Source organism: Eptesicus fuscus, chromosome 18 (assembly GCF_027574615.1).
Source record: "Eptesicus fuscus isolate TK198812 chromosome 18, DD_ASM_mEF_20220401, whole genome shotgun sequence".
In the NCBI taxonomy this organism is placed as follows: domain Eukaryota; kingdom Metazoa; phylum Chordata; class Mammalia; order Chiroptera; family Vespertilionidae; genus Eptesicus; species Eptesicus fuscus.
In genome coordinates, this window is record NC_072490.1 from 37,138,893 (window position 1) to 37,165,583 (window position 26,691).

Below are 26,691 nucleotides of genomic sequence, written 5' to 3' on the forward strand. Positions count from 1 at the left end.
TAACATCACCTTGTCCCCTACTTCAAGAGACCTGTTGGACATCTAGAACTATTTTGAAAGCTCAGCTCAAAGGCCTACCCTTATGACACTCTTCCTGGCATCCTCCTCCATAAATATATGCCCTGTGGGCCCTAAGACTTACACTAGTGAATATGAAACACTTCTGCGCATCTATTTACACACCTGGCTTTTACTAGTCCCCCAAATCTCTCCAAGGCAGGGATAATGTCATCGCTCATGCCTAGCATGATGGAAGTTATCAGCTTGCATAGTGGGCTGGTGGAAAGATCAGCTATTGTTTTTTTAGTACTGGTATAGCAAGTACTATGTGAGATGGTTTACATTAATTATCTCTACTTTAGAATTTACTCAAATTCAGCAACAAGAGTTGGGACTCATGCCAGGCTGGTGTAGCTCAGCGGTTGAGCACCAAGCCAGGAACCAAGAGGCCCCCAGTTTGGTTCCCAGTCAGGGCACATGCCCATGTTGCAGGCTCCATCCCCTGTGGGGGGGGTGTGCAGGATGCAGCTGATTGATGTTTCTCTCTCGTGGATGCTTCTAACACTCTCCTAATTAAATCAATAAAACATATTTAAGAGTTGGGACTCAAATACAAGCATTCCTGTTTGAGGTTTCTCCAAGTCTAGCACTGTCCAAACAGAGCTTTCTGTGATCATGGAAATGTTCTACCTATGTACCATCTGATATGATAGGCATTAGTCACTGGTAGCTTTTGAGCACTTGTAATGTTGCTGGTGGGACCATGTGAGTAAATGTTAAACCTTATTTACTTTAATTTAAATGTAAATAACCGCACATTGCTACTGAGTACTGTTTTAGCATTGGTAGAGGCAGAAGTATTGGATTTGAAGTCTACCCTCTTGCTCACTGGCTAAATTTGGGGCAAGCTACTACATCTCATGGAACCTGTTTCCTTAGCCATAAAATGGGATCACTGTCTCTCCGAGGTTGGCTTTTAGCCCAAATGAGCTCATTAGGCGAAAAGGACCAAAGCTCTTTATAGGTAGAGATAAGTTTTTTAAATGGGTGGTGCCTAGACTGTAATGGAAGTCTCTGGATTAGGGCCCTAGGCAGGGATGTCAGGAATCATCATAAGATTGCCTCTGGTGGTGACCCCACACCCAAGTACCATTCACGTGGTCTTAGGAAAGAAAAAGCCCCACCTCCTCACTTTTCACATATGCAGACAGAGCTCAGACCTCATGCAGCCCCAAAGGGGCAAGAAGAGAGTTTAATCAGGGGAGGGGAACCCACCAGAATAAGAAAAGGTACAGCGAGCATGGGTGCAGAGAAGCCAGAGCAGGTGGGTAGGCCCAGCCAGGAATCTGATAGGACTCACCTCTCCACCTCCAGCACAGGCACTGCACTGACAGACAAGGCAAAACAGTGACCCCTCTCAGCTGGGAGGCCTTGAAGTGGCCCCTGTGGCCAGAGATTGCCTGGCTTTCTGGCTCCAGCTCCTAGGCATGGCTGGTGACCACTGGTTCAGCCCTTGTTCCCAACCAGTGCTGAGTGGTGATCTGTAGGCAGAGCTCAGGAAGCTGGCCACTGCTTCTACTGGACCCAAGGAGGCTTGAGGATAAGAGGGCAAGGGAGAGGGACTGAAGTCTTAAAAGCTCCCTCCCTCCCTCACCAATGGGGTGACTTGGGGGAGGAACAGTAGTCGCCTTCTGGCTCCAGGCCCGCCCAGACCCACAGCGACCAATAAGGTACAATCACTGGGACCAGTCACAGCCACTGGAGGTGGAGGTTATTTGTTTAAAAAAAAGACAAAAAGGTTACAGTCTCCTACAAGCACAGTTTTAAGTTTCAAGACACTAAAAAAAAAAATCCATCCGCCCAGGGGACTGAATATCAGAAGCCAGCCTGACCAGGCACGTGTTGCCTTGGGGCAAGTTCACTGCTGCTTTGTCACCAGCTAGCAAGCGCACCCCTCCCCTCCCGCATTTAATGCCCACCCCAACCCAGTTCCCCTCCTCTGCTTCTGCTGTCGCTCTGAGAAGTGACTCCAGGACGCCTTTGCAGAGACACAGGAGATTCTGAGGGGGAAGGCCACGAGATCCAACCAGATGTTTAAAACTGTCAAGAAAACAAAGAAATGGTGAATGATGGTCACTGCTGTATTCCAGTAGGCCTGCTTGGGGGGCGGGGGGGATAAGGGGGGCTGATCTGAGAGCTGCCACTGTGCTCAGACCTCTAAGGGGACTGGATTGGGTATCAGGACATCCCCATGCGCATGCTCTTCCTAGTGATCTTTGGGACACTGGCCCTAAACCTAGCACTAGACAAGGCAGAGAAATTAAAGGTGGTATGGGCTTTTCCACAGCTCCTCTTAGCCATGTCATGGAGGTTGCTATAACGCACTGTCACAACAACTTGCTTCTTTAGAGATGCGAGGGCTTGGGGACTCAGAGGGCTCAAGCTCTGTGTGGTCCTCCAACCTAGGACAGGCCCTTGACAAGTTTTCTGCCATCAAGTATCCCTCATGGTGCCAAGAAGAGCCCTGGACATTTTACAGACCAGAGGTTGTAGACCAATGAATGAATGAGCCCATACAGTGTTTTATGACTTAGTTGCCAACCTTGAAAATATAGGAGACTCTGGATACTAATCCAGACTTTGGGATTCTTTTTTAATTTTTTATTTTTTTGGTGGCAATTTATTAAAGAACAAGTACAGATTCCCACATGGGGAAAGGGAAAGAGTCCCTTTTATTATTTTTTTAAATATACTTTTATTGATTGCAGAGAGGAAAGGGGAGGTAGAGATAAATAGAAACATCAATAATGAGAGAGCATTATGGATCAGCTGCTTCCTGCGTGCCCCACACTGAGGATCAAGCCTGCAACCCAGGTATGTGCTCTGACTGGGAATCAAACCGTGACCTCTTGGTTCATAGGTTGATGCTCAATCACTGAGCCACGCTGACTGGGCAAGACTTGGGGATTTTTTTGAAAGCTGTAAGGTGATCCTCTTCAGGTGAGACATGAGTTCACTAAGTCCTTACACAACCCATTTCACTCATGTACATTACCTGCCTGACCCCTGCCAGATGCCAAAGTACTATTCTAGGATCTTTGAGTCTGAAACTTAGCTCCTAGTCCTGGTTCTCCCACTTACTGAGGGACCTTGGGCAGGTGATTTTTATTTTTTATTTTATTTATTTATTTTTTAAATATATTTTATTGATTTTTTACAGAGAGGAGGAGAGAGGGACAGAGAGCCAGAAACATCGATCAGCTGCCTCCTGCACACCCCCCACTGGGGATGTGCCCACAACCAAGGTGCATGCCCTTGACCGGAATCGAACCCAGGACCCTTCAGTCCGCAGGCCGACGCTCTATCCAATGAGCCAAACCGGTTTCGGCTGATTTTTAAAAAGATATATATTTTTTTATTGATTTCAGAGAGGAAGGAAGAGGGAGAGAGAGATAGAAACATCCATGATGAGAAAGAATCATGGATCAGTTGCCTCCTGCAAGTCCCCCACTGGGGATCGAGCCCACAACACGGGCATATGCCCTTGACGGGAATCAAACCTGGGACCTTTCAGTTCGCAGGCTGATGCTCTATCCACTGAGCCAAACAGGCTAGGGTTTGGCAGGTGATTTAACTTCTGGAGCCCCAGTTTACTAACCTGTAAAATGGGGATTAACACCTGCCTCAAAGATTGTGTTTTTTTAAACGCAGAGAGAGAAACATTGATGTGAGAAACACTGACCGCCTGCCTCCTGTACACCCCACTACTGGGGATCAAGTCCACAACCTGAGCATGTGCCCTGATGGGGAATCGAACCAGCAACCTTTTGGTGCATGGGACAGTGCTAAACCAACTGAGCCTCTATGGCTGGGCAAAGACTGTTTAAGGTATTAAATAAGGCATGTGAATTGCTTTTTAGCTGCATAACTCTAAAAATGTAATTATCATAAGAGTGATTAGTGCATGAATGAGTTAAGTATTAAATTGGGGCAAGAACTATCTTTTTTCCTCAGTTGAATGCAAAGGCCTCCTAGTGCCTTGGCCATAAAACTTTGGTACTACAATATATAGAACCCTTACTATCTGCCAAGTGATATGCTTTACATACATTTCCTCATTGTTCAAACACAATGAAAGGTTCATATTAATTACTCAGTGTCCTTATTTCGCTGCTGAGGAAACAGGCTTAGTTAAGAGGTTCGGTCCATGCCCAAGCAGGCATGAACCCTGGACTCACACCCAGGTGGTCTAACTTCATAGCCTGTGTCATCTGAATGAGCATGCTTACCCTGTGCGCACAGTAAAGCTACTTTGTATGCTGGCTGCCCTCAATATAATTAAAGCCCAGGGGAAGCGGGTGTAATTTCCATTTTTAGGAATCTGAGCTCCTTCTGGGCTGGGCCTGTATGCATTGGTAAGAATAAACACTAAGTCTACCAACTAGGGATCACTGTCAACTCTGAATGGAACATGTCAACAAACCAAAGATTGTTTGGAAGAAGAAAAAGAAGGCAGCATGTCCTGAATATCTAAACAAGAACAACTGTGTCATCAGTTCATCAATGTTTACAATTCCTCCTCTTCTGAGGACTGCAGTCCTTTCAGTTAGGAAGGCACAAACAGTTGCAAAAAGATCCAGAGGACTTAGGCCAGGAAAGTGATGGAAAACAGCTTGAAGAAATCATGGCTTGAAGCCTGAGAAACAGACGCTGAAGGAAAATATTTAAGTCTGTTGAGAAGTGGAATTGCACTATGATTAACTGTCCTATAGTCCTAGAAAATCCACATGTGGATTTAACATGCCTCACTTGGGGCTTGAAGTATATATAGAGAAGGACTCTGTACATTTTGAGGTATAGAATTTAGCATCTAAGATCCAATAAAAAACTAAGAGAGGTATCCCCTAGATACCCAGTTATGGAAAATGCCCTGCACCTCTGAAAGATGAAGCTCATGTTCTCCAGCCCCTAGGCACCTGGCTGATTTGACACCCACCAGAGATCCTAGAGGCCTCAGGAAATACACACTGGCACCACTTTCCTGCCGGATGCTAAAGTCTTAACAGGACCCATGGCTGCTCCTATCTCTGGAAGGAAACCAGGAAAGCCCCTACTTACATTCTTAAGGAACTCCTCAGCTACAATACGGGCACGGGCGTTGACCGACAGCTTCATCTCACTGATCTCTTTGTCGATCTCCTCCATGAAGTGGATCACAAAGTCCACCAACTTGTGTTTGTACATCTGCTCTGTGTGGAAGTTGGTGATCAGAAAACTGATGTCATAACCCTAGGAAAGGAAGACAGCAGGGAGGAAGAGAAAAAACAGGAGATTAGCATCCCAGGGGGAACTGAGCTGGCCATGTCCTCTGGGTTCACGAAGTCACATGCTTCCAGCTGATTGCAATCTTTTCTCAAGCTACACACCTTTCAGTGAGCAGCCCACCTGCTCTGGTGGAGTGTCTATGTTGGATCCAAGGAATTAAACTCAGTTGAGGATTTTGTGCATATCAGACGTCTCAGGAAGACTATCTGTGGCACAAATAGTAGCATTCAGAATGAGTCAAGGGAGAGTGAAGAGACTTGAAATTTTGTTAAAGAAGAATCTAATCAAACAGGGAACACTTAGTCTGGAGAGAAGAGATGCTGTGGGAGACAGACGGGATGGAGTCTTTAACTGTCACGACAGTTTGTGTGTGGAAGAGTAATTGTACTTATTCTGGGTGGCCTCAAAGGGAGGGCTAGGACCAGAAGATTTTAGCTCAGAATGAGGACTAGCTTGTCCAACACGTCTAATGTATCTGGTGATGCTGCATGCTGCTCTGTGTGGGTGGTGTTGCTCAGTCACTGGGGACATTTTAAGTCAATATGACAGGGAGTCTGTGGAGAGTACTCAAGTACAAAGTCAGCAACAACTGACCCAAAGTCAACTATAACCGTGAAAGACTATGAAATCAGCTAGTGGCAGAGCTTAGAAAGGATTTGACTGTGTCCTTACTGCTGCTACATTCTCAATTCAAGCAGTGGTTGCATGCCCTACAGCTAGAGAAGTAGCAATCCTGGTTCTAGAAACAATCCCATGTCAGTGACAGTGGACAGATAGAATCCTGGACAATATGAACATGTAAATCAGTCTCACCTCCACTGGTTTCCTTCGAAGGATAAAGAAATTCTCTGCTCGCATCATCATAAAGCGCATGAACTTGTGGCATAAAATCTTCTCAATCTCATCAGCCTATTGAGAGCAAAGCAGAAACGTTTCCCTAAAGCTGATACCATAGACCAGTGGTCGGCAAACCGCGGCTCGCGAGCCACATGTGGCTCTTTGGCCCCTTGAGTGTGGCTCTTCCACAAAATACCACGTACCCTAATTAAGTTAATAACAATGTACCTACCTATATAGTTTAAGTTTAAAAAATTCGGCTCTCAAAAGAAATTTCAATCGTTGTACTGTTGATATTTGGCTCTATTAACTAATGAGTTTGCCGACCACTGCCATACACCAACAGAAACCTGTACCTGGGCTTCTGACCCAATTCCCCCAAGGCTCACTGAAGCCAGAGGGGTTTGGGACTGGGAGCACTCAATGCCTGAACTTTGAATCATGGGGCACTTGGTTGCCAAGTGAAAGGAGGATCTACAATATTAGATGCACTCCAACAGGGCATTATCATGATCTCATCTGTCTGTTCCAGAGACGGAATTTTGGCAAACCTGAGTCTTCTATCCACTCCTTCCAGAGTCCTCATCTATATCCAAAGATGCCTTTCTCTTTCTCATTTCACTAGTGCTACATTTCCCAGACTGTGATATACTTCACCTGGGTTATCAAAGATAACCTTAGGTGGTCTCCGCTTTAATAAAACCGAACATGAAACAATTCCCAGTTTCTCCCTACTGAACTTAAATATTTCTAAGAAGTAATTTTGCAGCTGGGTAATAGTATGCCCTGAACAGTCCCCAACACTTGGTAATCTTTTTTAACAGAGAGCAGACCCCCAGAGGTAGGGCTTCCTGTAGGTAACAGAATCATTGTTTGTTTTCATTGTTTATTTTCTAGTTCCCTCCATCTGGCAAGTGATATTGTTTTTCCACTTGTGACATAGCTTCTATTAAAGAAACTAAGTCAATTTAAAGAAACCTACTAAGTAAATAGCTGTCAAGATGGTACATAGATATGGCAAAAATTATGGGGTGCTGGGAAGGTCAGACATTTGTAAAACATCTGAGGAAATGTAAGAAATTGCACTTTGTTTTTTACTCTAAATCTTACTCTCAGAGTTTATGACTATCAAATTGGTACTGGCACGATTTATTTTTCTGAACTGGACTTATTCTTCATTCCTTAGGAATGGTTCTATGAGCTAATACTAAACTGGTCCATGGCCTTGGCTGCTGCATTTCCTGACTTCTAATCCAGAGCAAGGCCTAGAAGATAAAAATTTCTCGCTCTTTAGTCTACCGATCTGCTGAGTTTGGCAAATCATTTCCTGGGTATAGTCAAGAAAACAGAGCCCGCGTTTCCACCCACCCAGATCTCAGTGGGGATCCCTGGAGGCAGGGGCTCCACAGTGAGCTCACCTGTTTCACAGCAATGCTGACCCGCACAGAGTTGATGGAGCCCTCAATCAGAACCTTTTCCTTCTCATTCCTGCTGATCGTCACAGGTTGTAACAGGAGCTCTTTGCTACTCCTGCAAACACAATGTCACAAAGGCTCTGTACTAGAGAGGAACAGAATGCTCAGGAGACCCCACACAGGTCCTGAAATCACTTCCTGAGACCAGAGTCCAAGGAACAGGAGACTCACAAGCAGGGCTGCTCCCAGATGGGGGCCAGTGAGTGTATTCTCCAATGGAAAGAGCACAGGCTCTGGAGTCAGGGCAAAGAGGTTTTGAAATCCAGCCTCCTCTGTTATTTTCCTTGGGCAAGTTATCCTATTGGAATCTCAATTTTCTCATCTGTAAAATGACTGATTCCTACTTCACTGGCAAGGACTGAGAGAGATAAAAAGGGGTCTAGTGTCCAATAGCATGCCTGGCACATAGTAGGAGGAGCTTTACCAACGACAGCTCTTACTTTAATACAGGCAAACTCACATACCATTTAAGGAATGAGAAGAGAGAGGATGCCTTGGAGAAAAGGATAAACTAACTCAGTCTGGCATCTTAATTATCAATCCCTGATGATTCATTTATTCAGCATTAAGATCCCTCTTAGCTCCGTTCCCATTTTCAGGCCTCTGCATCCCTAGATCTATGTAATGGTAATCAACTGTGGTGGTAGTGTCTGTGAGCTGTTGTCACATTAAAATGCCTAGAGACCGGCTGGTGTGGGTCAGTGGTTGAGTGTTGTCCCATGAACCAGGTCACACAGTTCCATTCTTGGTCAGGGCACATCCCCGGGTTTTGGGCTCAATCCCGTGTGGGACGTGCAGAAGGCAGCCGATAAATGATTCTCTCTCAGCATTAATATTTCTATCTCTCTCTCCCTCTCCTTTCTTCTCTGAAATCAATAAAAAAAAAATATTTTAAAATGCCTATTAGAAACCATATGTGTTAAGTAACATAACATGGCACATGCTAACATCTTGTCAATTTTTTAAAATTTAAATCGTATCAACATAATGTGGTAACACCATGTCTTTCAATTATGCATATGTTCCAGATTAAACTTTAAGGGTAAAAGAACAACTTGCTTACAAAACATAAACTAGATAAGAGAATATAACCCAAGCCCTAACTGGTTTGGCTCAGTGGATGGAGCGTCGGCCTGCGGACTGAAGAGTCCCAGGTTCGATTCCGGTCAAGGGCATGTACCTTGGTTGTGGGCACATCCCCAGTAGGGGTGTGTGCAGGAGGCAGCTAATCGATGTTTCTCTCCCATTGATGTTTCTAACTGTCTATTCCTCTCCCTTCCTCTCTGTAAAAAAATCAATAATTTATATATATATATATATATATATATATATATATATATATATATATTTTTTTTTTTTTTTTAAAGAGAAAATATAGCCCTAACCGGTTTGGCTCAGTGGATAGGGAATCAGTCTGCAGACTGGAGGGTCCCGGGTTCGATTCCGGTCAAGGACATGTGCCTTGGTTGCAGGCACATCCCCAGTGGGAGGTGTGCAGGAGGCAGCTGGTTGATGTTTCTAGCTCTCTATCCCTCTCCTTTCCTCCCTGTAAAAAAATCAATAAAATATATTCTTTTTAAAAAAGAGAAAATATACCCCAAAATGCAGAATATTTGGAGTAGGAGATGAAAGAGTCCAGGTGGATTGGGAGGAAAAAAAAAATCATCCTTGATGTTTATATTAGAAAAGAATGGAGACAGCATCTCAGATAACTAAACTCTCCATCCTCTCTTAAACTGCCCATGGGTTCAATAATATCACAGGAGATACTTCACGAACAGCTCTACTCTGAGAAGTCATACCTGTGTCAAGCAATCTTTGCACCAGACTAGCTTCTCCCCTGGGTTTTGCCCTGCTAACCCACTGACCCTGTTTTCTGAACTCCAAATTAGGAATCACGGTTCATCTGGCAGCAAGACAAAATATGTGAACTGTTGTTGTCCTGACAACTCCAGAATGGAAGTTCATGGCACATTCTAGCCATCTCTGAGGTTACACCCATCACCCCACCATGACCTTTTTCTTCCCTACCTGACTTCAACCTCCGGTTTGTTGTGTCGTTCCACAACCTGGGAGGAGAAATTCTCCAAGCAGAGGGCAGCCTGCAATGTGGCCCGCACGGCACTCAGGTAGGGACGGAGAGTGGCAGTCTGTAGGAAAAACCACAAGGGAGGATCAGAATCTGTCTCACAAACCCACTGGCCCCCTGCTTTAGCTACTCAGGAGCCAGACCACACTGCGCCGGGCTCTCAGGCACCAACGTAAAGGTGCCTACCATTCTAACTTCCTGAGCAGATCTCAACAGGGGACCATTTTGCCTCCCAGGGGCACTCAGCAAGGCTGAGACATTATTCCCTGGCACTACTTGGGATGGGGCGCTACTGGCACTGAGTAGATAAGAGGCCAGGCATACCACTGAACGTTCTCCAATGCACAACAAAGAATTATTCAGTCCCATATAGTGCCGAGGTTGAGAAACTCTGGTATAGATGCATGCAGGTGAATAACTGTCCTCAATTATCTTTTAAACCAACAAATGGATGTCTACTATGTGCCAAGCACTGAGCTAGGTGCTAGAAATTTAAGATGATTAAAACCATCCCTACTCTTAAATTGCTCAATGGGGAGGAAAAACTATGATATAAAGGATAACTGTGACATAACTAGATTTATATTTGTAGAAGAAAGTGGCTTTGATTTGAAGATGGAAAAGGATTAGAATTTTACAATGAGAAAACGAATAAGGGCATTCCCACTAGAAGGATCAGCTTCTAGCTACATTGGCTTATCTTCATTTCCTTATATTAGCCAACTTTATTTCTCACCTCAGGGTTTCACACATGCTGAACTATCTATCTGCAGGCTTTTCTATCCTCTCTTTACTTAAGTCATCCTTCAGATATTGGTTTACTCAGAGGAGGGCTCTTCCTCAGAGAACTCTTTCTTGACTTGCCCTTCAAAGCATTTCTTACAATTTACAGAAACACATTCTTCATACATCTTTAGTAAAGTGATCTCTCCTTCTCTAGACTGTAAGCCTCATGATCAATAGGCCATGTCTATTTTATTCAAATCTACATACCCTACACCTAGCTCAGTTAGCACCTAACATACAGGGTGGGACAAAAAAAGTAGGTTTAGCCGAAACCGGTTTGGCTCAGTGGATAGAGCGTCGGCCTGCGGACTGGAAGGTCCCAGGTTCGATTCCGGTCAAGGGCATATACCTTGGTTGCGGGCACATCCCCAGTAGGGGGTGTGCAGGAGGCAGCTGGTCGATGTTTCTCTCTCATCGACGTTTCTAGTTCTCTATCCCTCTCCCTTCCTCGCTGTAAAAATCAATAAAATATATTAAAAAAAAAAAAAGTAGGTTTACAGTCTGAGTATACAAAAGTTTGTTCTTTTATTATTATTTGTTAATGTATTATTTTCCACATGAACTGTAAACCTATTTTTGCCCCACCCTGATATAGTGCCTTATTCATTTCCGGTACAATGAATGAATGAATGAAATAACTTAAGCAAAGTTAGGATAACACAATAGGGTATTAAGAGTTCCAGAAGTAGTAATGAATACAATGCTGCTGTATATGAAAAATATTTCAGAATCAGTAAATGAGGCTGCAATGATAGCCTGGAGATTCATGGAGAATCTCAAATGCCAGGCTACTGAGTTTAGCTTTTCTTTTATGGTGGTAAGAAACTGCTGGGGAAATCTGAGGGGAAGTTATACAACTACAGCTGCATGGAGGCTCTGTGGGGAATGGATTGGAGAGGGAAGTGAGACAGAAGGCAGAGAAGGTTATTAAAAGAGTGCTGATGACAGCCTGGACTGGGGCTGTGGAGGAAGACAAGCAGAGAGTATCACAGGGATTAGACTGACATAACATGTAAATAATTATGAAATAAAATATCTCTCAACAAACTATGGTCCATCAACACAATGAAATACTACTACTCAGCAATAAAAATTTTAAATGACCAACCCCGTGATGCCTGCCCTTTCACCATTAAAATAGACAGTCTCATATAATACCTCAATAAACTTGATTTTTTTAAAAATCGAGAGGTATGGGCAGTATAAGGAACATAGGGAGGACAAGCCATTTTAGGAGATAAGTGAAGTTTTGCTCTGGAGGTCGAATGTCAATGTATCTTCTAGATATCCAGGCAAGCCTTTGAGAGAGTTGAAGAAGGCAGATTCAGGGGTCACCATAAAACACAAGGTCATGAAAGCCAGGAGACTAGATATTTATCACTTAACTTCCGGAAACACTTATCAAACGGGAAGATCTCCAGGGAGGAAGGGATAGGCAGTACCAGATCTTACATATTACACACTACAGTAAGGCTAACACAGTTAAGTTCTGACCAGGAAGGGGCTTGGGTGGAGGCAGCATAAGAGATCCTTCAGCACGGCAGAAGCAAGGCAAGGGTAAGGAAAAGAATGGGATACAGAAGTCTGGACGCCTCCCTTGGGAAACTGTGGGGTCAAGCAAGCAGGAGGGAGCAGTGCAGTGCATTTAGTCAAGTTCTTCTATTCTGGGTGGGGAAGTGGCCCTACTGCACGCCTCAGCCCCTACAACGGGCTCAGGCTTACTATGTGCAGAGAGGCACTACCACGAGTCCAAGAAGTGCCACTTCCGGCTCCCTCCAAGCATCAAGAGTATTCTCTACCTGTCCCCGAGAGCCAGACCACGATGCCACCAGGCCTGCAGCTTACCAGGGCGTCACCCGCTGGCCCCTTCCTCATTCGGCCCCTACCCCGCCCCCTTCCTTCCAGCCTCGTCGTGCCCCCAACCCCCCAGCATCCCTTGGCCCGGGCCTCTCCGCCGCAAAGCCGTATCCCCCCAAAACCCACAGTGCTAAGGGAGAACAGAGGGGCGAAGCGGGGGCGCGGGGGAGGGTCCCTGGCCCGACACTCTCACCATCGCGGGCGCTGGCTGGGCCGGAAAGCGGAAGTACGGAAGTGGCCCGGCCCGCGACGCCTGCCCTTTCACAGCAGCGCAGCCGCAGTCTCCGCCCAGACTTCCGGACGGTACCATCTGAGCTCCGGGCGGGGGAAGGGAAGCCTCGGAACACTTGGTCCTTTGGAACTTTTCCCGCTGGTCCTGTATTGCTTTTTTTAGACTCTTGAAGTTTCAAATCGATACTCATGCTTCTTCCGTTCTCCATGAAGCTCTCGCTTGGCTTCTTTGCCGCTTTCTTTCCCCATAGTTATGCAATGGTGCAGCCCGGCCGCAGGTTGGGCACCATATTTGGACTAAGCTAAGCGGAGGAGACCTTCGTTTCTTCCGGTTCTGCGCCCCCATCCTTTCTCCCGGCCCCTCCTACCGCCGGCCCCAGGGGCTCGGCGAGACTAACCGTCTGACTGAAAACCCGGCCGCCGAGCCCCGCCCTCCAGCCCCGGCTGCTCCCTAGGGTAGACCCGAGGCATACCCCGCACCCCCGGGCAGTGGGCTAGCGGGCGGCCGGCAAATCCTCCCCCACAAGCCACAGCGGGCTCGCCCTTTCGTGTCTCCGCCCCCGCGTCAACTGCAGGGCCCGCTCTTAGCCAGTTCCGGGTGGTTGATACACCAACCGGAACTCCCCGCCCCCTGTCGCGACCCGGTGGTCGTAGGTGGCTGGGGTGAGGAGGTAGAGGGGGCGGGGGCCGCGTCAGGGGGTCCCGAGACGACGGGGACCCTGAAGGCGGGGTATTGGGGCGACCCACGGGGCGGGGGGAACAGCCTTTAAGCAGTCCCACTTCTGTGCCAGTCACTGAACTGGGCTCTTGACGGGCATCATCTCTTAATCCTCAGAACATCCCGGGGAGGTAGGTACTGTTGTTATCCCCATTTTACAGATTCAGACTTCTTATGAGGAAACAGACCCAGACTTCTCTGGTCCCCATTTTACAGATGGAAAAACCGAGACTCAGGAAGGTTAAATAACATTATCAGTCACATAAATAGAGAATGCTAAAGCCTGGGCTTGGACCCTGGTATGTCTGGCTTAGCAGCCACGTTCTTAACTATTATCAGGGAGGGGTAAAGGTGGGAATGGACGAGACAAGACGAGGCTGCGAGGCAAAGTGAACACATTGTAAGAATGGGATGCTTGGAACTCAGAGGCTTAGCAGAACCCAGGAGGAGTAGAGCAAAAGGGAAGAGCATCAGGAAGACAGGGCATAGTATATCAAGGTGGTGAGGCATACAGATGCACAACCACCTGCATTCAAATTGCATTTTGGTAAGTTTGGGCATGTACCCCCCTAACAGAGTCTCAGTTTCCTTATTTGTAAAATGGAGATCACATGGTTCCTGTTCAAGGGGTTTGAATCCAGTGAGAAGCTGGTAAAATGTCCTGTGCTTGGTGCACAGTAGGTGCTCTGTGAGTAGAAGCTGTGCCATCAATCTGTCAAAGGTACTGAAGCCTGGTTTTCTACTTGATGCTCTCACACGATGGAGTGAGCTCTTGGGCTTTTCTTGTGCCACTTTACCATCAATGGCCCTCTCCTCTCCAGCTCCCCAGGGTCCTGTATCCTAGGCCATGAGTGAACTGAAGGACTGCCCCTTGCAGTTCCATGACTTCAAGTCTGTGGACCACCTAAAAGTTTGTCCACGCTACACGGCAGTGCTGGCCCGCTCTGAGGACGATGGCATCGGCATCGAGGAGCTGGACACTCTGCAGCTGGAACTTGAGACCCTGCTTTCCTCTGCCAGCCGGCGCCTGCGAGTGTTGGAGGCTGAAACCCAGGTGATACCCTACAGAGGGGACATCACCAGGGATGGACTGTGACAAGTTATGGGTGGGTCATTCAGTTAGCCACATCTGCTAAAGCCTGGGGTACAGGAGGTTGGACAGGGGAGGGAGAGACCCAAATTGGGCTTGTGTGATATGCAGGAACGTGGGTAATCCTCATAAATTGCAAGATTTTTAATTCACCAAGCATCTATTGACACACACACAGACCCCACCCTCCATTATGTTGTGAGTACTATGCAGATCATTAGAGAGAGGTAATTAGGACAATTCTGGCTTTCAGGGAGTTTGCCAACTAAAAGGAGGGTGGGTTCAGACAAGTACCAGGTGATATGTTATGGTTAGGGGTACCCCTAGTACCCCTAACCATGGAATGAGGAAACCTGCTTTTGAATCTTGGCCTAAGTACTTGCTAGTGTTGCTGTTTCCAGCTATGTGACTTTGGGAAAGTTACATTCTATTTCTGAGCATCAGTTCTCTATCTGTAAACAGGGCTGAAAAATAGGACCTATCACAGAGCTTTTGTGAGGATTAGAGATTTTTTTTTTTTCCAAAGGCTCAGCCTAATGTCGTAAGTGAAGGTTTGCTGGAAGGCTTACTTGTCTTCACCAAAAAGTTACCACCAGCGTATTTTCCCAGAGCTAACGTGTAGTGGGGTCATTTGTTTGGCCTTTCTGCTAAGTTCTATAGAAGTGCATCAGAGTACAGACAAATGAATGGAATGATAAGTATATGAATAAAATCCTGAGATGGATACAGAAAAGGAGCGAGTTTGAAGGATGAATAGGAGTTTACTAAATAAAAAAGGGGATGGGAAAAGACCTTGGCGTCTCAAGTTCTAGATCCTAATTCTTTACTGGGAAAAGAGTTGTCCTGTGTCTTCCCTTCTCCCCCTCAGTGACAGTCTTTGAATTTCAGATCCTCACTGACTGGCAGGATAAGAAAGGTGACCGACGATTCCTGAAGCTGGGTCGAGACCATGAGCTTGGGGCTCCCCCCAAACATGGGAAGCCCAAGAAGCAGAAACTGGAAGGGAAGGCAGGACATGGACCGGGCCCTGGCCCCGGGCGACCTAAATCCAAAAACCTTCAGCCCAAGATCCAGGAATATGAATTCACTGATGACCCAATTGATGTGCCACGGATCCCCAAGAATGATGCCCCCAACAGGTTCTGGGCCAGAGAACATAGAGGGGCATTGGGATTCGGGAAGTGGAGACTGGAGAAGCCCTGGGCTGAGGCTTGTGGGATATGGGTGCCCATTGAGGATCTGTTTCTCCCTGTAGGTTCTGGGCTTCAGTGGAGCCCTACTGTGCTGACATCACTAGTGAGGAGGTGCGCACGCTAGAGGAGTTACTGAAACCCCCAGAAGATGAGGCTGAACATTACAAGGTAGAAAACCTGAGCCTCAACTGACAAGGTCGAAAACAAGAGGGTTCAGAGGTGCCTCAGAATTAAAGCTCCAAAGCCATATATCATCTTCCTTTCCCTACCCTGCCCAGTCTCCTTTCTGCCCCATTATCCCCCTCAGACATCCAATCTCTCTCATCTTTCTCCCTGCATTGTCTCCCTTCCATCCCATCCAGATGGTTACTATCGAATTCAGTGAGGCTTTCTCTTGTTTGCACATCTCTATCCCCTCTGCTTTGGTTCAAGACTTCCATCAGCTTTCACCCGAACAGGTTCTTAATACTTCCTGCCTCCAAAGGGGCCTTTCTTTCTTTAAAATGTAAAAGTTTATTTTTTGATGATGAAAATAAAACAGATTCCATAAAAGAAAGTGTAGAAAGTAGAAGTGTTGGGGGAACTCTCCCATAGGTCCACTGTCATGCTCAGATGTGACACGACCCTGCTCCCAGTCTTCTGGCTCTCATTACCCACAGGATCGAGTCCAAGTGTCTCAGTCCTTGGTGGCACATCCCCAGCGCCCCTCTCCAGTTTCATTGGCCACACTCTCTCTTCACTGCTGCATTCACCAGCCCCACCAAGCACCTTACCCTTACTCCTGACCCCCACAGGATCCTTGCTGGGCTCTGGGCCTCTGCATATGCTCTCCTCCTCTTGGCACACTGATTTCACCGTTCAAACCCTGACCTCGTGTTACCTTCACCAAAACTCCTTTGCAAATTCCCCAGCAGAAAGTTGGTCTCTTTTGAGGGCTGCCACAAGACTTTGAACTACCTCTGTCACGTCGCTTGTCTGAATTATTTTTTTTTTACTATTTTTTTTAAAAAATATATTTTATTGATTTTTTACAGAGAGGAAGGGAGAGGGATAGAGAGCTAGAAACATCGATGAGAGAGAAACATCGACCAGCTGCCTCCTGCACACCCCCTACCGGGGTCGTGCCCGCAACCAATGTACATGCCCTTGGCCGGAATCGAACCTGGGACCTTTCAGTCCGCAGGCCGACGCTCTATCCACTGAGCCAAACCGGTTTCGGCTGTCTGAATTATTTTTAAATGTATTTGAGCCGAAGCCGGTTTGGCTCAGTAGATAGAGCATCGGCCTGCGGACTCAAGGGTCCCAGGTTCGATTCCGGTCAAGGGCATGTACCTTGGTTGTGGGCACATCCCCAGTAGGGGGTGTGCAGGAGGCAGCTGATTGATGTTTCTCTCTCATCGATGTTTCTAACTCTATCCCTCTCTCTTCCTCTCTGTAAAAAATCAATAAAATATATATTTTTTAAAAATGTATTTGAAAAAGTAATCCATATAAGCAGTAATAAATTCAAGCAGTACAAAAAAGAATTCCTTCTCCTGACCCTCAAGTCTCTCCTACAGATCCCGCCCCTGGGAAAGCACTACTCCCAACGCTGGGCACAGGAGGACCTGCTGGAGGAGCAGAAGGACGGAGCCCGGGCAGCAGCTGTGGCTGACAAGAAGAAAGGCCTCATGGGGCCACTGACTGAACTGGACACTAAAGGTAGGCCCCTCAACTCGCTGCCTACCCCAGGCTAGGACTTGAGTTCCCAGAACTTCAGACCAGTTACCCACTACTTCTCTGCCTGCTTCAGATGTGGATGCCCTGCTGAAGAAGTCTGAGGCCCAGCATGAGCAGCCCGAAGATGGATGCCCATTTGGTGCCCTGACACAGCGCCTCCTGCAGGCCTTGGTGGAGGTGAGCACCCCAACCTAAAACAGCAACCACATTTACTTCCTATTTTAATGTTTTCTTTCATTCTTTTTTTTTTTTAAATCTCAGAGTGAGGGAGAAAGGGAAGGAGGGGAGAAGGGAGGGAGAGAGAGAGAGAATATCAATCTAAGAGAAGTATCAACTGGTTGCCTCCCACACACACCCCAACTGGGGACCGAACTCGCAATCTGGGTATGTGCCCTAACCTGGAATCGAACACGCCACCTTCTGGTATATGGAACGATGCACCAACCAACTGAGCCACACCAGCCAGGGCTTATTTCATTTATTATTTTTAAAATATATTTTATTGATTTTTTTTTTACAGAGAGGAAGGGAGAGGGATAGAGAGTCAGAAACATCGATCAGCTGCCTCGTGCACACCCCCTATTGGGGATGTGCCCGCAACCAAGGTACATGCCCTTGACCAGAATCGAACGTGGGACCCTTCAGTCCGCAGGCCGAGGCTCTGTCTACTGAGCCAAACCAGTTAGGGCTTATTTCATTTTTTATTGAAGTATATTATACATTTAGAAAAGTACATAGATCTTAAACGTATAGCTTTTGTAACTTTTCACAAATGAGCACTTGTATGATAAAACATTACCAGTATGCTAGAAGCCCCTTCCAGTCTCTAACCTCCCCAAAGGTAACCACTACTTCCCAGTTACTTGAGTGTTGGCTAAGGGCTGAGCCCCGTGCAGGTGACTTTCCACACACCCTCTCGTTGGAGGCAAGCACAGTGGTTAGCCTCATGTTACACACAAGAAGATTGAGGCTCCAAAAAAGGGAACTGTTTGCTTGAGGTCACACAGCTAATACATAGAAGCAGGACTCAAACTCCAGGTTCAGGGACCCTTTTCTTTATGCTCTCTGTCTGACCTTATGCATATCCCTTCACCTCACTGAGCCTTGCTTTCCTCTCTGGCCCAAACACAATAGTGTATTTCCCTCTCATGTAACAGTCTCACGCACATGCTCAGGTTGGCTGAAGGGAAGAGAGGGTTCTCTGCCCCACACCATCAGACAGGGACACCAGCTGTGGTGACTTTGCCATCTTAAACATGCACTCTGCATAAGGTTACTCTGGGTGTGATTGACAGTCGAAGCCCACAGAAAAAGAGTCAGGAGATGTGTATGAAGGAAGACTAATGGGCTATGACTGGCTGTAGCTTTTGTCTCTCCTGCTCACTCCACTGGAAAGAATTTGTCACATGACTACACCTGACTGCAAGAAAGGCTGGGAAGTATTGTGTATGTGGGCAGCAATAAGCCTGGCTACTATGGAAGAAAGGCAGGAATGGCTTTGGCCCGGCCAATGTGGCTCAGTGGTTGAGCATCCACTATGAACCAGGAGGTCACGGTTCGATTCCCAGTCAGGGCACATGCCCATGTTGCAGGCTCATATCCCCAGTGTGGGGCATGTAGGAAGCAGCTGATCAGTGATTCTCATCATTGATGTTTCTATCTCTCTCACCCTCTCTCTTTCTCTCTGAAGTCAATAAAAATATATTTAAAAAAAAAAAAAAAGAATGGCTTTTGGACAGCTAGCAGCCTCTGCCACAATGTGCTTAGCACAGTGTCTGGTGCATTGCAAACATTTAACAAACCTTAGCTAATATTACTATCATTGAGTGCTATCTTTGCTCTTCTGTGCTCCCTTCTTTTGGAATCAGTATAAAAAAAAGGGATTTCTAAAATGATCAAAGCTTTTTGGAGGCTGGAAAGGCTTCCTGGGCTGGGTGGGATCAGAAAAATAAAAGGATATTTTTAGCCTGTGAAGACTCTCCGTATAGGTCAGAGGGGAGCAGGAAAATAGAAATACTATAGCTCTTTCTCCTCGATTTTTGTGGTCTTCTAGGAAAATATTATTTCCCCTATGGAGGACTCTCCTATTCCTGACATGTCTGGGAAAGAATCAGGGGCTGATGGGGCAAGCACCTCTCCCCGAAATCAGAACAAGCCTTTCAGGTAAGTGGCATCTTATCCACACCTCACAGTCTGGCTCCTGTTTCTGTTCATCCTGACATGGGGAATTCTTAATTACTAGAGAGGCCGAGGGCAGTTTGAGAAAGCCCAATAAAAATTTCAAATATGCATGCTGGCCCAGCATTTCTGCATGCACAGACTTAGTATAGGGTTGTTAATCAGAGCACCGTCCTTACTGCAAACAACCTAAATGTCCAACTGAAGGTTAGTGGTTGGCTAAAATTTCATAACTCTATATGATAAAATAATTTACAACTATTAATCATATAAGAGAAATATAGTTAATTGACATGAAAAGATGTAAACAGTACAGTGCTAAGTGGGGAAAATGTCACTTGTAGCACAGTGTGGTCCTTTTTTATTTAAGATATATTTAAATGTGTGTACATAGGGAAAAACACAAATGATCTATAATAAAAGACTGGAAATAATATATAACAAAATCTGGAATAGCCCGGCCGGTGTTGCTCAGTGGTTCAGTGTTGATCTATGAATTAGGAGGTCACCGGTTTGATTCCTGGTCAAGGCACATGCCCAGGTTGTGGGCTCAATCCCCAGTAGAGGGTATGCAGGAAGTAGCTGATCAATGATTCTCTCTCATCATTGATGTTTCTACCTCTCCCTCCCTCCCTCTCCCTTCTTCTTTGAAGTCAATAAGAAAATATATTTTAGCCAAAACCGGTTTGGCTCAGTGGATAGAGCGTCGGCCTGCGGACTGAAAGGTCCCAGGTTTGATTCCGGTCAGGGGCATGTACCTTGGTTGCGGGCACATCCCTAGTAGGGGGTGTGCAAGAGGCAGCTGATCGATGATTCTCTCTCATCAATGTTTCTAACTCTCTATCCCTCTCTCTTCCTCTCTGTAAAAACTCAATAAAATATAAAATAAAATAAAATAAAGAAATAATTGAGAATATGTATCTCAAAATCCTTTGTAAATATAAAGCACAATAAAAATATTAAAAAAAAAAAAAAAGAAAAAAAAAAGAAAATATATTTTAAAAATCTGGAATGTATATATATAGCACAGCAGTCTCCCCCTTATCTGCAGTTTTTCTTTCCCCAGTTTTCTGTTAACTGTGGTCCAAAAATATTAAATGGAAAATTCCAGAAATAAACAGTTTGTAAGTGTTAAATTTTGTGCTGTCGTGAGTAGCATGATGAAATCTTATGCCATCTGAAATCTCATGCCATCTGCTCCATCCCACCTGGGATGTGAGTCATTCCTTTGTCCAGCATATCCACACTATATCCTCTATCTACCCATTTGTCACTTAGTAGCCATCTCGGTTATCAATTGGTTATCAGAGACCACATTCACATAACTTTTATTACAGTAAATTGTTATAATTGTTCTATTTTATTATTGTTGTTGTTAATCTCTTACTGTGCCTAATTTATAAACTAAACATTATAAGTATGAATATATAGAAAAACAGTATATATAGGGTTCTGTACTATGCACGGTTTCAGGGAGCCACTGGGGGTCTTAAAACGTATCCCTCGCTGATAAGGGAGGACTACTGTGTGTGTGTAAAATAACAAAACATATGTATATTATATGTAACATCTTAATAACATAGCAAAATAATGTTAATATAACAAAATAATAGTGTTTCTCTTTGGGTTTTTGACATTATAAGTTTTCCTATATTTTTTTGGCAATGGATATATGTTGCTTGTGTTTGAAACAAGACCATATTTGCTTGTCTTTATATTTTTATATCTACATAGATATAAAGGGGGTGCCCAAAGAGAAGGAAGGTGTTCACTAACCTTGGATACCTCCAAGGGGTCCCCCTTCCAAACTGGCCCTTGAGCTGAGGGCTGCCTTTCCCTGCAGTGTGCCACATACCAAGTCCTTGGAGAGCCGCATCAAGGAGGAGCTGATCGCCCAGGGACTGCTGGAGTCTGAGGATCGCCCTGCAGAGGACTCAGAGGACGAGGTCCTCGCTGAGCTGCGCAAACGACAGGCCGAGCTGAAGGCACTCAGTGCCCATAACCGCACCAAGAAGCATGACCTGTTGAGGTGAGTGTGGATGGGATGTATGGGCCAGGGGTTAACCAACAAGGCCTTGGCCACTGCCTGTCACCTTGTGGGGACTTTACAATAGGCTTCCAAACCTGGCAGGGCCTCTAAGAGCCTTGAAAAAATTGTCATTATCAGGCACCAACCCACAAGTTATGTCTTCAAATAGATTCTAATCCTGCAGAATAGGGTTCAGGCTTCTGTGATTTATTCATTTACTTACTTATAATTGTGGTGAAAAATATGTAATATAAAATTGACTATACCCATTTTTAAGTGTACAGTTCAATGGTGTTAACTATATTCACATTGTGTGATTTATTTATTTTTATATATTTATTTTTACTTCAGAGAGAGGAAGGGAGAGAGAGAGAGAGAGAAACATCAAAGATGGGATAGAATCACTGATAGGCTACCTCCTGCACACTGCCTACTGGGGATCAAGCCCTCAACCTGGGCATGTGCCCTGACCGGGAATCAAACTGTAACCTCCTCATTCAATGCTCAACCACTGAGCCACAATGGCCAGGCGTGATTTGTTTTTTTAAATCTTTTTATGCTTATTTTCTTTCTCCCCCAATGTTTTTTTATGAAAAATTTCATACACACAGAAAACCTAGAAGAGTAGTACAATGAACACCAATATACTCTTCACTTAGATTTATCAACTGTTAACATTTTGTGATTATTATTGGCTCTTCATCTGAAATTACCCAGTTATTTAGGACCAGTTCTTTAAGGAATTGGTCACAATGTCATTCGTTTTATATTAACTCTCATCTTTTGCCCTGAATTTGTCACAAGGGTATAGGTGACATCTGGAAGGAGACCATGGTAGTGCTGCCCTTTTATTGAGGAGATAGAGAAAGCAGCTTAACTAAGTCTCCTTGCTTCTCACAGCCAGGTGCTAACTCTTTGTCTCACAAAAGCCCCAACAGTGCAGGGCATACTCATTCATTTGGCCAACTCTGCCTCTCTCAGATGTGCTGGGGTCAGCAAGAGAGGCAGAGCAAAGGGCTCGCAGTCGCCAGGTGGATGATTGGTAAAGATGTGCACCATTTGCCCTGACCGGTTTGGCTCAGTGGATAGAGTGTCAGCCTTCGGACTGAAGGGTCGCAGGTTCGATTCCGGTCAAGAGCATGTACCTTGGTTGCGGGCACATCCCCGGTCGGGGGGTGTGCAGGAGGCAGCTGATCGATGTTTCTCTCACATTGATGTTTCTAACTCTATCCCTCTCCCTTCCTCTCTGTAAAAAATAAATAAAATATATATTTTTTAAAAAGATGTGCACCATTAAAAGGAGTGGTAGTTGCTGACTAGCTGCTAGGGTTTTTAAGGATAGGGGTTTATGTACAACCTCCTCTTTAATGTCGACTTTAGCCTCGGGGCAGGTGGTATTTTCCCTGTTTACCAAGTGAGGAAATAAAGCCCTACTTAAACGAGTGCCCTGCTGAAGGTCACACAGCCCATAAACAGCCAAGATGTGACTTGAGCCCAAGGCTGAATCCAAAGCCTCTTTCTAGTTCCCTCTCTAGGGCAAGAAGAGGAAAATACAGATGAAAGAGATACATTAGAAGGGACGGGGTGGGGAGAGAGAAGCAGAGATGTGCAGATACAGAAGTAATGGGCAGTGAAAGAACTAATTTGGGGCTATCAGAAAGCCAGAGTGCAGCCCTCAGCCCTGCCTTGGTGACAGGGCCTTAAGGCATCTCCTTCCCTGAGCAGCAGCTCCCCTTCTGGAAAATTACCAAGTTGGAGTAGATCAGATCTCTAAGTAACATCCCAGCTTCACCATTAATGGGATTCATAAGTTGGATTCTATTCACAGAGGTTAGTTTGGCATCTCACCTGCCTCCTGTAGACCTTTGGCTGCCTGGATCCTTAGGTTGCTCTGGAATTTGGATGCTGAAGTAAGCAGGTACTCTGCTGGCAACAGAACACCTTTAATAGATGGTTTGAAGCCTGCCTGCCTTAATTCAGATCTCCCACTCACTAGTTGTAGGATCTTGGGACATTTATTAACCTTCTTGAGCCTCAGTTTCATCACTGGTAACAGGAATAATTAATGTTACCTACCTCACAGGGTTGTTATGAGGATTAACTGAGCTAATAGTTTTGAAGAGCTTAAGCTAGTATCTTTCTAGCACATAGTACCATATAAGTATGGTTTAGGAACTTTGCTTTTTGGTCTGAATAGTCCATAGGAATGCCAGCCTGGGATGGTGGGTGGACTCAGTCTGGAAGAGGGAGAAGCCCCACTCTGGACGTGGGCTTCCCATGACACCTGGCTGGCTGGTCCCCACAGGCTGGCAAAGGAGGAGGTGAGCCGGCAGGAGCTGAGGCAGCGAGTCCGGATGGCAGACAATGAGGTCATGGATGCCTTCCGCAAGATCATGGCTGCCCGGCAAAAGAAGCGGACTCCCACTAAGAAGGAGAAGGACCAGGCCTGGAAGACTCTGAAGGAGCGGGAGAGCATCCTAAAGCTACTAGATGGGTAGCCCTCACCCCCACCTCAGGCTGACTTCCCCTGGCCTGGGGAAGAAAGGGGAGGGAGGCCCACTTCCTTCTTTGGGCGGCTGGAAGCCTCAGCCTGTGGCTGACTTGTCAAATGTCATATGGCAACAGTCTCTAGAGGACTGTGGCCTTTCCCTGAGGTCCTTTGACCTAGCTCTACAGCCAGGACACAGGAGGCCCAGCGGGGCTGGCCTGGAGCCAAGTCTCTGCTTGGTCCCCAAGATGAGGGAGACCACATTTCTGGGCCTTCCTCTCCTCCCTCTTTCCCATCCCCCATCCCCTACCCCTACCTGTCTCTCCCTCAAGGACTTCTCCTTTGTGGTTTTGTAAAGTGCAAATTTAAGAATAAAGTAACTGCTGTGTTTTTTTAAAAAGCATCCAGAATATTCAAATGTCTGTTATTGTGGGGTGCAAGGTTTAAGAGAGCATGCTTGGTGGCTCTTGCTCATGGGCCACTAGCCCATGAATGCATTCAGGAAGTACATTGTGAGGATACTTGTGGCTGCAACACTCCCAGCTCAAAGTGGATTAACAACAAGGAAATATGTTAGCTAGGGGCTTGATGGTCCTGAGGCAGAATGGATTCCAGGGTTGGCCAATCCAGCAATTCAACAGGGCCATCAAGGTTCCAGTGTCTCCACACTGTCCTCCCTGGTGTCAGCTTTCACCTAAAGTATGTTCCCCTCCAGCTGTTTAGTGGCAGCCAGTAGCAGTGGACAGAGGCCAAATGCTTCCTCATTTACAGTCAGCACAAGAGAGGGCAGGAAGGAGCGGCATCCAGGGCCTACCAAAAGCAAGAAGCCTTTCCAGACTACCCTATTATGTCTTGTCCAAATTAAGTCTCACATACTCATTCCTGAACCAACCACTGTGGCAAGGGGTGACTCTAATGAGTTTAAACTAGTGAGTATCTGCTTTCCCTCTAAGCCCAAGACAATGGGAAGAGAGGGTGGAATCCATCAAAGATCTGAGTAGGAAAGAGAAATGGATGTTGGATAGGCCACCAACAGTGTCTCTTCCACAGCCTAGGCAGGAAGCTAAGCCTGGGGGATACAGATGAATAAATAGGTTCTTATCCCTGCCTCAAATTGTGAATAATTTGCAGATCCACATGGGAAAGAAAGAGGGAAGATTCCCTGAAGAAATGAACTGAGCCATAAAGATAAAGATGGGAAGCTCTGACTGGTGTGGCTCGGTTGGGTATCATCCTATGCACAGAAAGGTTGCCGGTTTGATTCCCAGTCAGGTCACATGCCCAGGTTTTGGGCTCAATCCCCAAAGCGGGTGTGCAGAAGGCATTCTTGTATACTCAGCAGCTATGTACTCAAGCCATTCCATGTGGCTCTTGCCGGACTGTCAAATTAGGGTGGACACATGACCCCAGCTAAGCTAATCATCCATCCCTATAGCCACAATGATTGGTCCAAACAATGGACATGGACCCCAGCTGGGCCAATCAAAGGCCTTCCAAAAGATTGCTCTATGGATGATGAGAGAAGAGGGTTGCTCTTCTTTTGCATTAAAAGCCATAGAATGTTAAGGTTGAACCACCTGGTCACTCACTTTCCTGTCACATGAAAGAACCTGCCTGAGAATAAAGCTAACTCAGAGGAGCAGAGCCAGGAGATGGAGAAGGAGATAGGGTCTACGTGATATAGCTAGAGCCCTGGGTCCTCCATTGGATCCTCCAATTACATCAGCCCTCAAATGCTTCCTTTAACTCAAGCTAGTTAGCTTTGGAGTTTTGTCATTTGTTGACTAAAAAAGACCCAACTAATAAAAGTGAGTTTTGGCAAAAAGAAGGATGGCGTACGGTCCTAAGAGAGAGGACAGCAGGAGGCCCTGACTTCCACTAAGTGCAAGGCCTAGCTGCTGCAGTTTTTCAGTGACTCATTGTCCCCATGTTTATAGCCTTCTCGGAGAGAAAATGATAGCTCTGTACCAGACACTATTTTAAACTCATTAAACTACTGAATCTTCTCAACTGCCCCATTTGGTAGGTACTAACAACATCCATTCTCAGATGAGGAAACTGAGTTTTAGGAGGTTACGTCTCTTGCTTAGTGAAACAATTGGTAAGTGGTTGAGCCATAATTCAAACTCAGTCCATCTGACTTGCAGACAGACTCTTTATTACCCAACTCGGTGGGGCCTCACTTCCCTACAAGGCTGTAGAGAATGTGAATGGTACTCTTAGGCTTGGGCAGTGCACAATCTGTGCAACCATGGCATCCCTGCTTGCAGACCTACCCCCCCCCCCCGCCCTGTTCTTAATTAACATCTCATTTCCATGTTTATTAGGCCAGATCATAAGAATGATAGGCATCATTGGTAGAATTACAGGAACACTGACAGTTTTTCAGAGGAGGTAGGATGAAGCCTGAGGCCCCCAAATTAGGTAGAATTGTTAGAAGGGGAAAGTAGATATTATATAATCATACACTGCATAATGATGTTTCAGCCAATAACATACTGCATATATGACAGTTGTCCCATAAAAAGAACCCCCAAGAAAATTCACAGTGAAGTGTTTAGCAGAAGCTTTTGCAGACCTCAACAAGCTCCTTAAAAAGTTTGAAAACATGGACCCCAACACCAAAAGGTTTTCATTAACAGAGAGGAATGTTCATGGTGCATTATCTGTTTACAC

The 26,691-nt window shown here is 45.8% G+C and overlaps 2 protein-coding genes across 6 annotated transcripts; one reads left to right on the top strand and one right to left on the bottom strand.

Annotated features, from left to right (window-relative positions):
* Positions 1–1,221: 1,221 nt before the first annotated feature.
* Positions 1,222–12,835, bottom strand: ARPC4 (actin related protein 2/3 complex subunit 4). 2 transcript variants are annotated; one of them, XM_008151889.3, is made up of 6 exons: positions 12,563–12,694; positions 9,669–9,787; positions 7,581–7,692; positions 6,139–6,234; positions 5,119–5,289; positions 1,222–2,100 (listed from the first exon to the last, which is right to left on the bottom strand). In XM_008151889.3, the coding sequence occupies exons 1-6, from the start codon at positions 12,677–12,679 to the stop codon at positions 2,095–2,097; spliced, it is 621 nt and encodes a 206-aa protein (XP_008150111.2). In that variant the 5' UTR covers positions 12,680–12,694; the 3' UTR covers positions 1,222–2,094. The 2 variants fall into 2 exon arrangements, with proteins under 2 accessions (XP_008150111.2, XP_027982722.2); XM_028126921.2 differs by lacking the exon at positions 1,222–2,100 and adding an exon at positions 5,427–5,531 and having other exon boundaries at positions 5,226–5,289; positions 12,563–12,835.
* Positions 12,836–12,897: 62 nt separating this feature from the next.
* Positions 12,898–24,418, top strand: TADA3 (transcriptional adaptor 3). 4 transcript variants are annotated; one of them, XM_008151877.3, is made up of 9 exons: positions 12,898–13,449; positions 14,140–14,372; positions 15,297–15,547; positions 15,664–15,769; positions 17,161–17,302; positions 17,394–17,497; positions 19,374–19,483; positions 21,342–21,527; positions 23,833–24,418. In XM_008151877.3, exons 2-9 carry the CDS (start codon positions 14,166–14,168, stop codon positions 24,023–24,025), a joined length of 1,299 nt encoding a protein of 432 aa, XP_008150099.1. In that variant the 5' UTR covers positions 12,898–13,449; positions 14,140–14,165; the 3' UTR covers positions 24,026–24,418. The 4 variants fall into 4 exon arrangements, with proteins under 4 accessions (XP_008150099.1, XP_054564078.1, XP_054564079.1 ...); XM_054708103.1 differs by having other exon boundaries at positions 12,898–13,263; XM_054708104.1 differs by having other exon boundaries at positions 12,898–13,056.
* Positions 24,419–26,691: the final 2,273 nt, after the last annotated feature.